This window comes from Caretta caretta, chromosome 3 (genome assembly GCF_965140235.1).
Source record: "Caretta caretta isolate rCarCar2 chromosome 3, rCarCar1.hap1, whole genome shotgun sequence".
In the NCBI taxonomy this organism is placed as follows: Eukaryota; Metazoa; Chordata; order Testudines; family Cheloniidae; genus Caretta; species Caretta caretta.
Window position 1 is genome coordinate 99,722,798 of NC_134208.1, and position 12,668 is coordinate 99,735,465.

At 38.4% G+C, this 12,668-nt stretch overlaps 1 protein-coding gene across 3 annotated transcripts in view; it reads left to right on the top strand.

Moving 5' to 3' along the window:
- Positions 1 to 12,668, top strand: part of LAMA2 (laminin subunit alpha 2) — a 476,685-nt gene that overhangs the window by 453,466 nt on the left and 10,551 nt on the right. For all 3 annotated transcript variants that reach the window (XM_075126729.1, XM_075126730.1, XM_048844580.2), the window contains 4 exons: positions 621 to 797; positions 1,439 to 1,658; positions 9,643 to 9,755; positions 11,034 to 11,223. In XM_075126729.1, the coding sequence (XP_074982830.1) occupies positions 621 to 797; positions 1,439 to 1,658; positions 9,643 to 9,755; positions 11,034 to 11,223 (700 nt within the window). The remainder of the gene's footprint in view (positions 1 to 620; positions 798 to 1,438; positions 1,659 to 9,642; positions 9,756 to 11,033; positions 11,224 to 12,668) is intronic.

Consider the following 12,668-nt stretch of genomic DNA (forward strand, 5'->3'; position numbering starts at 1 on the left):
ATTGTCTTTGTGTGACCTCTTCTCTTACATTTGGACCATGTGTTTGCATAATTACAGTGAACAATCCACATGGCTTTCTCCCTTACCCCCTTCCCGCAAAACAGACTAACCATATATTTTTTAAATGTACAGTATATATCTACTGTTGATTCCTGCAATCAGAGCACTCCAGAGCATTGTTTGTCCTCTAGCAAGAAGATAATAACTAGTACAAACCAGAAAATAAAGAGCCAAACAAAATGTGACCCCATGCTGTTATATCCCACTGAGCCCTATTTGATTATACATAATGTCACATACAGCAGGCTTGACTCTTACCATGTCAGTGCTGTCATGCTTCGGACTACTTTTTCAGTTCAACCAGAAGCTACTGTTACTGCAACTCCACTGTCTGGTGTTGCCATGCCCTGATGAAGAATTAATGAAGGAAGCATAGTAGTGGCTGTGAACCTGTTAGTAGCTAATATTTGCTTAATGTGGTGTTGCTAATCATGCAATTTGGCTTCACCCAGTGTGGTAGCCGGTGCAGCAGTAAATGGTGCCTGCAAAATGGTGATTTTAATGCAAGCAATAGCCATAGTAGATCCTTTTTTATTCATTTGTTTTTAATCTTTTCCTAGGATGTTTACTGTTCAAGTCGATGAAGACAGAAGCCAGACTCAGAGGCTACCTACTGATCAGTCTATAACTGTTAAAAAGCTCTTTGTGGGAGGGACTCCGCCTCACTTTCAGGCTGCACCTGTCAGGAACATACCCCCTTTTGAGGGTTGCATATGGAACCTTGTCATCAATGCCATGTAAGTAGGTCTTACTAGTGCTCACAAGTATTTTGGTTACTGAAGCGATAAGCACCTCATCTGCCAAGAGAAAAGTTGCTGTCAAAAGCTAAACTTACTCAAAAGGGTACCTAAAATCTGCTTTATAAGCCATTGTTCTTTTTGGTATATCAATATGCAGTATGCACTTGACAGGACATAGGTCTGATTTATTGAGGTCAGTCTCCTTCTGGGTGCAAGAACTAGTGCCTGCCCACAAAACATACCAGAGTGTTCTACGGCCACATTCCAGACCACAGCAGCTTACCTGAGTAATGTGTTGGTGTTATAGACCAGTGTAATGGAACTCTGTGCCATTGTTTTTAAATAAGACTGAGATCCTGGACTGTCAGATTATGGAAATTAGTATGCTAGTGTGGAGCTTTAACCATAGGAAAAGTTCTGCTCCACTAGGTTAATGATCTGGAGGGAACAGGTGGACAGAAAAAAGGGAATGGTGAATGAAATGGAACTTCTGTAAAACAAATCACATTGATAACACTTTAAAGCAACAGACTCAGTGCTTGGTCAAGTGTGAACACAGAGCAGTACCATAGCGTCTTCCGTGACACAGAGAGGCAGAGGAATTGATGAGACCTATTGATTTCATTGTATCTCCATAGCCCCATGGACTTCGCTCAGCCTGTGTCCTTCAAAAATGCAGATATAGGCCAGTGTCCCACTCTAGAACCCGAGGCCAGACTTCCTGAAGATGAAGATGAAGCTACCCCTGCTTCTGTCTTGATCCAGCTTGAACCTGATACTAAAGAGGAGAAAGAGAGCACAACTACCACCCCCAAGTTTTCTTCCTCTCCTCCTCCACCACCTTCACCTCCTGCACGTGTAAGTGTATATTGCGTCTATGAAGAACAGTTTTAGAAGAGAAGTCTCTTTTATGTGGGAAGAGGAGAGGAATCAATAATGGTGCCTTAAAATTATGATGATGGGTGTGGTAGATAGCTAGAGGATATTGAGTAGTTGGGGTATCTACACTATTATAGAGTTCTGGATGTTTCATCCAGCATGTAAATGAAGCAGATTATCAACTAAAGCTCAGGACAAGCCTGAATCCTGAATCATATTATTTTTTTCCTCAAAAAAAGCTGACAATAGGATGATCATAGCATCCTGAAAAAAGAATGAAGAGTACTTGTGGCACCTTAGAGACTAACAAATTTATTAGGGCATAAGCTTTCATGGGCTAAAACCTACTTTATCAGATGCATGCAGTGGAAAATGCAGTAGGAAGATATATATATATATATATATATATACACACACATACAGGGAACATGAAAAAATGGGCATTGCCATACCAACTCTAATGAGACTCATCAATTAAGGTGGGCTATTGTCAGCAGGAGAAAAAAAAGCTTTTGTAGCGATAATCAAGACCCATTTCAAAAAGTTGACAAGAAGGTGTGAGTAACAGTAGGGGGAAAATTAGCATGGGGAAATAATTTTTAGTTTGTGTAATGACTCATCCACTCCATGTCTTTATTCAAGGTTAATTTAATGGTGTCCAGTTTGCAAATTAATTCCAGTTCTGCAGTTTCTCGTTGGAGTCTGTTTTTGAAGTTTTTTTGTTGAAGGATTGCGACTTTTAGGTCTGTAATTGAGTGTCCAGGGAGGCTGGAGTGTTCTCCGACTGGTTTTTGAATGTTATAATTCTTGACGTCTGATTTGTGTCCATTTATTCTTTTATGTAGAGACTGTCCAGTTAATGCCCCTCTGCCATGTACATTGGCCAAACCGGACAGTCTCTATGCAAAAGAATAAATGGACACAAATCAGACGTCAAGAATTATAACATTCAAAAACCAGTCGGAGAACACTCCAGCCTCCCTGGACACTCAATTACAGACCTAAAAGTCGCAATCCTTCAACAAAAAAACTTCAAAAACAGACTCCAACGAGAAACTGCAGAACTGGAATTAATTTGCAAACTGGACACCATTAAATTAGGCTTGAATAAAGACTGGGAGTGGATGAGTCATTACACAAACTAAAAATTATTTCCCCATGCTAATTTTCCCCACACTGTTACTCACACCTTCTTGTCAATTGCTTGAAATGGGCCATCCTGAGTATCATTACAAAAGTTTTTTTTCTCCTGCTGATAATAGGCGCACCTTAATTGATGACTCTTGTTGGAGTTGGTATGGCAACACCCATTTTTTCATGTTCTCTGTGTGTAGACAGATAGATAGATATATATCTTCCTAATGTATTTTCCACTTCATGCATCCGATGAAGTGGGTTTTAGCCCAAGAAAGCTTATGCCCTAATAAATTTGTTTGTCTCTAAGGTGCCACAAGTACTCCTCGTTCTTTTTGATGATACAGACTAACATGGCTACCACTCTGAAATGTAGCATCCTGAGTCACACTGAGATGATATGATTCCATTACATATCCCCTTTCTCCACCTCTCCCCTCTTTAATCTCCCAAGAACTCCAGAAAGTCACATGGCAATCACAGATTTTGTTTTTGTTGGCTTTTCCTTCATTCCTCCAAAGTGTTGTGTCATTTATGTGCTTCTTTTTTGTCATGGTCAAGGACAGGACCACACTGAATGATTAAAAGCTCTTTTATAAAAATGAATGCCTTGCTATCATCATATTAGGATGTAATGCTTTGCACACGTGTGTCACGTATGTGTGTGTACGCTCTGTATATATGTGGACTGTGCTTATGGATATTCATGGGTATTCATGTGTATTAACCCTATTGAAAAAATAAAAAGGTGATTTCATTAAAATCAGCATCTATATCAGAAGACTGGAAGGTAACAGTTGTTTTTAAAAAGGTGTGATAGGGAATTACAGACCAGTGACTCATTCTTTGGCTTCCAGTAAATTTGCTGAAATTATAAATTATAAATAAGGGTCAGATTTTTCAAACTAAATTAAAACAAAGGGAGCTGCTGGTTGGTGCCTGCTTTTAAGAACCCAGCCACTTCACTGACGTGCCTAAGTAGAAACTCAGCTCTCTTGAAAAACTAGCCATAGAGAAAGATTAATAAAACAGCTGATTGAACATCATCAGAAATTCATGCCTCTCTGATCTACTAGAGTTCTTGGAATATGTCAGTAAAATAAAGAACAAAGGAAAACTGACTGATCAAATTTACTTTGAGTGTCAAAAATCTTTGGTGATCTCCATCAGAAGAGTATGTTAAAGAAATTAAATAGTCACAGGTTGAGAGTTAAAGGTGGGATTCCTCATGCTTCAGGATTTAAGACAACAACTAACTGATTAGGATTAGAAAGAAGCTTCCCCTATGGGAAATTTATCTCAAGATGGTGTTTCTTGCACCTTCCTCTGGTATCAGCCACTCTCAGTGACGGGATACTGAGCGAGCTGGACCACAGGTCTGATATGATATGACGATTCCTGGGAAATTTTATAACCTTAGCCAAAAGACTGCTGAATCATAGAATCATAACACTGGAAGGGACCTCAAGAGGCCATCTAGTCCAGTCCCCCGCACTCAAGGCAGGACTAAATATTATCTAGACCATCCCTGACAGGTGTTTGTCTGACCTGCTCTTAAAAACCTCCAATGATGGAGAATCCACAACCTCCCTAGGCAATTTATTCCAGTTCTTAAGCACCCTAACAGTTAGGAAGTTTTTCCTAATGTCCAACCTAAACCTCCCTTGCTGCAATTTAAGCCCATTGCTTCTTGTCCTATCCTTAGAGGTTAGGAAGAACACTTTTCTCACTCTTCCTTGTAACAACCATTTATGTATTTGAAAACTGTTATCTTGTCCCCCTCACAGTCTTCTCTTCTCCAGACTAATCAAACTCAGTTTTTTCAATCTTCCCTTATAGTCAGGTCAGGTTTTCTAGACCTTTGACCATTTTTGTTGCTCTTCTCTGGACATTCTCCAGTTTGTCCACATCCTTCCTGAAATGTCGCACCCAGAACTGGATACAATATTCCAGCTGAGGCCTAATCAGTGTGGGATAGACTTTCAGGCTTCAAACTCCTGGCAGTGCAAAACTGGGTGTTATTGGAAAGAATTTTAAAAATGTGTATCTCAGTAAAGGAGCTCAGATGATTAAACTGTTAGAGAAAGTTGTTCCTGCTCCAATACAGAAATATTAAAAGTTGGCAAAGCATTTTCCTGGACAAATAGTTCAGGGGCGTGAAATAGTAAATTGGAAAGTATTGTGAAAAAATCCACAGTCTTGAGTTTGTTTTTGTACAAACCCAGAAGTTTGTTGCAACTCTGTAGCTGTGTTGTCTGAGTTGTCTGACCACCCTTATAATTTCCCACAATCATGAAAATTTAAATCAATACAAATAAAAAAATGCTTCATACCCATAATTTGAGCAATGGTGAAAATGTAAATTGATACAAATTTAAAAATGCTTAAAATAAACATTTATAGTACCCATTGAAATGATAAAAAAAATTAAAATTGAATTCTGCCCAGCCTATTTATATAGGAACTAAAGCAACACTTTTGATTACTACCCACAAGATGGCGAAATTGTAACATGATGAAACTGATATGTTTCCATTTTCAATAAAAAAAATTATACAGTTCGAAAACACTGAGTCTATGACACAAATATACAGAGCGAAGAAACTCCAAGATAAAGGTGATAATCCATTTTGCCACCTTCCCACTCTCATAAAAGAGAGAAAGTCAGGCTGTTTGAGAGAAGGGTTTGTTTCTTTCTTTGTTTATTTATTTTGTTTCCGTTGCTTGGCTGACTTCTGTCTATAAATCTGAGAGACTCTTTCCAGTGTCTGAATACGTGTGTATTTATACTAGCCATTTTTCAAGGGCAAAATTAAGAGGAATAAATATTAGTTAACATTAGTTAAATGTTTAACATTATTTACAATAATTGTTATTGTTTAATGTTGTTGTTTAATAAAGAGATGGAATTTACACATGAGGTACATGGAACCATGGTGAATTGTGTAATCCACATATATTGCCCAAAGTGACAATCTGAATAAAAATGTGTGAAAAATTCACATGTACCAACACCCCTGAAGTTTCTCTTTTGAAAAATAAAAGTGTTTTCGAATTCTGCACATTCAAAAGCACCTTAAGTAATCTAGCTTTTTTATATTTATTTATTTATTTATTTTTACCTAAATCCTGCTCAGTAGAACTGGGCAAATAATGGATTTTTCGGTTTACTGGTAATTCTGGAAAATAGGTGGGAAAAAATCATTTTGGGCTGACTCATACAAATTTATTAAAAATTTTCAGCAAATCAAAAAATAATTTTAGGTTGCACACAAAACATTGTGTTTCGATTTTGAACACTTTAAATCATTTAGATAAAGCTAAAGAAAATTTTAAAATGAAAAATAATTTTGAACCAAAAAATCAAAATGTTTCATTTTGAAAATGTTGAAATAAAGCATTTGAATTGTTTTCAGAATTTTTTTAAGTGTTGTGGTTTTTAAAAAAAATGTTGGCGGGGGGGCTAACACAATTTGGTGAAATCTACATGACTTCGCCAAATGTTTCAGTGTTGCTGAATCTGTATTTTTTGCCAAAAAATTTGTATTGAAAAATTTCACTCAGCTCTATTGCTCGGTATTTGCACCTGCAATAAAGAGCATAACCATGGTTTATATCAAAACAGCGGATACATCATTTATGATTCGGTAATTTATTGCCTCAGAGTCATTCTGGAAGAATCTTATGTGCAAATCCATTCAGCACAGAAATTCACACACATGCAGGGGGCCCAAACAAGACTTTGCTATACTTAAATCCCACCCTATTCATACGACTTAAGTACTTATGTGCTCTCCATCTCCACAGCAGTGAGTTGAACCCTTAATGAAGAAGTTGTATTAAAAAAAAAGAAAAAGACAGGATACAGGATAGTCAGGTAGTTTAGAAATACAGTGGTCGCCTGTTTGCTGCTGTCTTCTGCTAGGATTGCTAAAATGTGTCTTGCTGGAGAACAATGCCTTGGTAACTGCTGCTTCTGCCTCATATTATTTACTGCTTCTCAGGACTTGTTTGTCACTGAAGTGAAGAGCGCCAGCATTACAGCTTACTTTGACATCATCACGGTATCTTCCAGCATTTTCCCAAATGGTCCCCAGTTGTTCTATTTAACATTGTTGGGTGAATTGTGGTGCTGCCTTCTTCCTTTGCTAACAAACTACTTTTCTTGTGAGTGCTAATGCAGCATCATTTGTAGAGGAATGTGTGAGATAGTTGGACAGTGAAGTTCCTATTTGCTCAGACAGCTCCACTAAGGTTATCAGTTTTCTGTGATATACAATGGTTTCTGCTGATCTGTTTCCTGTCATATAGGGAATAGTGAAGTTAAAGTAATTAATAAAATGGTTCAGTTTTGAGGCTCCCAGGTGATGTTAGGGTTTATTAACTGGTTGGGCTTAAATGTGGGACACCTTAAGGCTATGATACAAAATACAGAGCCAGGAAACTCCAAGTTGGTCTGATAATCCATGCTTTTAACTCACATACTTGTGAAAGAGGTAAAGTCAGACTGTCAGAGATAAAGTCAGGCTGACCTTTGTTGAAATGAGTGTGGAGATAGGCTTGTGAATAAAGCCTGAATTTTCTAGAACAGTTCTCTTTTACAATTTTTTCTCACTGACACTTCCACCTCCATACAAATGACTATTTTTAAGCTTTGTTTTTAAGGGATAGATGAATAAAAGACCAATATAATGACAAAATAAATGAATAGGTGTGTTAACCTATTACCAACCCCCCAGCAACATTTGTGGCACTGACCATTAATTCCTTACCCAACCAGTCCTCCTATTGAGCCCAAGCATCAGTGCTTACTGAAAGTAGCAACAACTAAGATAGTTTAGTAATATTTGACATCTGACAACCAAATTTTTCCCTAACTGAAATCATTGGAGGCCAGAAACAGACAACCAAGGGCAGACTTTGCCCCCTTAACATTGTAACATGCACCAGTGTGCCATTGAAATGTCCACTTTAGGTCCATTTTTTTCCATTCTTCATCCATCTGCCAATTCCAGACTTTAATTTATCTCCAAGTTTAAACAACCGATGGTGGATATATTATATACACAGTACCATTACCAGTTGTTAAACTGTCAGGCTAAGACTGTAACGGTTAAAACAGCTTTGGACATTAGCCAGCATTAGAGGAGTATTATCCTGCAATTACCTCACCTTTATCCTTTTGTTAATCACTGAAAGACTACGAAAGCTCATGCTCAAATAAATTGGTTAGTCTCTAAGGTGCCACAAGTCCTCCTCTTCTTTTTGCGAATACAGACTCACACGGCTGCTCCTCTGAAACCTCTCATCTCACATTCATCACTCATTTGTTTTGTGCTGTTGAGTAACATCTTTCTCCCTTTTTTCTTTTAATTGCACGTTGGTGTGTACTTGTCACAGTGCATGCTCTTCTACTGTACATGGAGGATTGTCATAATCAGAACAGACTCGTAGTTTTTGTGGGAAATGTTTTTTAAAAAGTTCTCAACTGTTGTGAGGGCTTCTTTGTGACTTGTGAAAGACAAAATATCCCGTTACTGAAGAGGGAAATTCCAGAGAGGGGAATTGAATTTCCTCTTTGCAATAGAAATTTCCTGTTTCCTGGGGAATCACGCATGACATCTTGAAAATGCTTCACAGAAAGAACACTTTGGCAAGCAAGACAGCACATTGTACTTTGAGGGCCCCTGCTGAATCAGGGCTCAGACAGAGGCTGTGGCCAATCCAGAAGTGTTAAACACAGTGCTTAAAAATAGAGTTACCAAAGTCTGTTTTTTCCTGTGGTATTATTGTCCTGAGATCGTGCTGTTTTAGATCCTCTGAGAAACTTCTTCACACTATACCCCAAAGTGGAGTATTGGGGGAGATAATCATTATTGTGGCCCTTTCAATTGAACAGTGCTAGACCGTGGCTATATGATCAAGGTTCTAAGGGACACAGTAAAAAACAAAAAAAAAAATCACACTTCTGAAAATGTTTTACCTTCTATTGTTACAAGTAACACCTAAGAGTAATGTAGCTGAAAGAGACCACTATAGCTGGGAAAAAAACAGCATTTTTCTTTATTTCTTTGGTTTGTCATGTTTGTGCATTTGATATCACAAAGTGTATAGTACCTGTTTTTCCTCTGTATTAACTAGTCAGTTTCCCTGATATTTGTGTGGGTCTTTCAAACAGCAACGGGGGGCTGGGAGGAGGGGAAAGAGGGAGAGAGAAAACATTTTGAAAGACAGAGAAAGAAACCTGATTGTATAACAAACAAAAAAATGGCATGGGGACTCAGTGGCAGGTGTAGCACCTGCAATTACTTCTATTTTTTTAAAGGATTGGCTAGATTTCAAGTTGATAGTGTCCCTTTAAGATTTCAGTCCTGCTTAGGCTCTATAAGACAGCACCTTAAAGTATAAGTGTCAGTGAGCTACATTTAAGGATGCACTGAGCTGTCCAGAAATCATTTAAAGATCTGGTGAGCATACCCTGATGATGAAAAAGCAGTACATAAGTCTAAAGGAACTCTGCTTTTAAAATAAATCTTCATTATATTGCCTGCTAACTTTATTTTACGTGGAGAGACAAAAGACACTGGGAAGTTGCAGAGCCAATACCTGTAATAAAGAACATATTCTAAAGTGCTCCAGGGTAAATGAAGGGACTTTAGCACTTGGACAGATGAGGTTCAGAATGAGAAGTTCTTCTTGAAAAATATTACTAGCATCCCTAGGAGACTATAGAAGAGGTTTTTTATATTTTCGGATGTATGCTTTATACTGCTGTAAAGCACATAATAAATTCATATGCTCAATCAATGACATGATTTATATTTTGCAGGACTCTTGTGCTGCTGATATAGAGCCAGCTATTTTGGAGGGTGGCAAACAATTTGGTCTTTCAAGGAACAGCCATATTGCAGCTGCATTTGATGATACCAAAGTGAAGAACAGGTACACCATCTGATTTTTGTGATGAAGTAATAAAAGTGAGGTCTTATGTGGATGACTGACAAGCAAAACACTCTGGATCGTATTCTCAAAAAGTTTAGGCACATTCTTGAGTGCAATTTTCTGTGGCCCAGTTTTGTACATACAAAAACACTAGTTTAGTGCACACAAATAGCATTCAGGCATGAAAACTGGGTAATGATTAGTCTGCCTAAGTAGCGTGCCCAAATAAATTTGGGGAGCCCTGGGGGGAGGGAGAGAGAATCGAAGTTCGGGACATACAAAACTGGCCTGTGAAAAAGGTTATGTGCACAAAAGTGTTCTCAGTTTTAGAGGCCAGGTGTGGTCCTTTTCAAAGTTTGGTATCTTGGTCCATAAATAACACAATCAAGAGTAATGTTTTATTTGTTTGGGTTTTGTTCAAACAAGAGCATAGTGCAGTTGAATGATATCGATTGCCAAGAACCAGTTTAGCCGGTTCATGCAACAGAATTAATAAATTGTACATGGGGAGGAAAGTGAAGTTCACTGCTTCACAAACCAAATTATTTTTCTTGTAATGAGCAGGTCCCTTTTCCTCTTTTCTCTTCTTGTCTCATGATTAAAATCAGCCAGCAAGGTTACCTGTTGCAACATCAGGAACACCGCCAAGCTACACGCCCTCACAGAAGAATTAATGGAATTACTCCTTCTGAAAGTTATAGCTACACACTGGCTGGTCCTAGCTATTGGACCAGAGATTGTGAAGCAATACCTGGTTCATTGCTCACCTTTGCAGTGAAAGAGTGTGACAATTAATAATTGCTTCAAGTGAAACTAGTGAATTTTGTTCACCTTCCTAGTCTTGTTCACCTTCCTTTGATTGCACAGGCAACCTTAATTCTGACATTTCCTAATTTTGAGTGCTTGACTAAGTAAATGTAATGTTATTTTAAAATAGTTTTTTGTGTGTAATTTCTTAGTTAAAAAAAAAACCATGGTGAAAAGACAGAAACTCCATTATATAGCATCACTTTGGACACCTACATGGGTCATCAGCAGGGTTGCTGTATTAAATAATATACATCTCCACAATAGGCGTTGGACTAACAAATAAAATGAAGCTCTCAGGTCTGAATGATGTTTAAGTTTTGATGGACAAACAAAAGCACTGGTATCTGGCCTCTTAAAAATTCATTTTTCTGAAAGGAAGGAAGGGAGGAGGGGGAGAGAGAGAGAATTAATTTTTCCTCCATTTGATTTTGAGAAAAAAATTTCTTTGGTTCTGTGTTTGCTTTTCAGGCTCACAATTGAATTTGAAGTCCGAACAGAGGCTGAATCTGGCTTGCTTTTTTATATGGCCCGGATCAACCATGCTGATTTTGCCACTGTTCAGATAAAGAATGGACTGCCTTACTTCAGCTATGACCTGGGAAGTGGGGACACCAAAACAATGATTCCAAACAAAATCAATGATGGCCAGTGGCACAAGGTATTCAATGCAGTGGGATGCTTAGAAGTGCTAGAGAAATCCTTGACTTGTTCAGGAGATCTGCTTGAAATCTACATGAGCTGAATTTTTAGATACTGGCACCTAAGTTGTGCTTGGAGAATTTTTGCTTTCAGATGCAAACATGTAATTGTAATTATGTTTACACAGGTTCATATTCTGCTCGGTGCCGATATTTGAAAATGTGTCCTGTAGGTAAAGACATATTTTGGGTCACATTTAGAATATACAGTATATGTAGCTGGGAAACCCAGAGAAGATTATAATGTTCTCCTCATCTGTCTACGTTATCTAAGTAATGGGGCCCAGGTGACTTGTTTGTTGGGTTTCACGCTCGATGAGACGACACATTAGGGCTAACAGTCTTTTGAGGTATCACTGTGGCTGAAATGTGACACAGTTAAAAGACCAAAGAACTTTAAAAATAAAAATCAAGTGAAGTCAGTTTTGTTTGCACTGTTACCTCAACTCATTGTGGAGCAAATATGATATTCACAGACATGTTTGCAATGTTTGTGAGCTTTAGGAAAGGAAACACTTATGAATATAAAAGGCACTTGGCTTCTGGATAACGGGCAGGAAATATATCACAACCATCAATATAGTATCTGCTGAAGAGAGGTAACAAATGCATTATAAGTCACTAGGTACACAGAGAACTGTCAGAGGGGATTTACTAAATTTGACAGATCTGTTCTGCTAATCACAACACAAACTAGAGTAAATTAAAACCTGTCACTAAACCAGAATAACCCTAATAGCATTTCACCTTAATCATGGCTCACAGTACTCTAGACCCTGGTCTACAGCAGGGCTTTAGGGCTGGTCCAAAGATAGTTTTCCCTGGTGGAAATATCTGACAAAATCAAAAAATATTTTGTTTCCATTTAAAGTTTCCATGGGAAATTTTGAGTTTTCAGTGAAAATGCAAAACTGAAAGATTTCAGCCAACAATGAGAGTTGTAGAGCCCCACAGGAGTGGTATTTTGATCCTCCGGCCCCATTGTTCTTTATGGGCTGGGACCCCAACTGGACTACAGCTCCCATAATGCATTACAGATCTCCCCTTCTGGTGAAGAAGGAGTGCAACATGGAGTCCCTGGCCCTGGGTACATTAGGGGAGATATAGTCCAGCAGGGAATCTCGGCCTGTAGAAAAACTTGGGGACATGAGGAGCAAACTACAACTCTCCTGAGGCCCTACAGCTACCTTTTGATCCCGAATCTTTCTGTTTTCAGCCAAACACGTTTGAGCAAAAACCCAGCATTTTCTGCCGAAAGCATACACTGTTCAAGAAAAATTTCATTGACTCAACAACCCAATTTTCCCTCTGAAAACAGTTTGGACAGAAAAGTTGGAACCAACCCTAGAGGGGTTGAAGCACCCAAGGTTAGTCATGGCAAAATTGCCAAACCCTGGTGAACAGG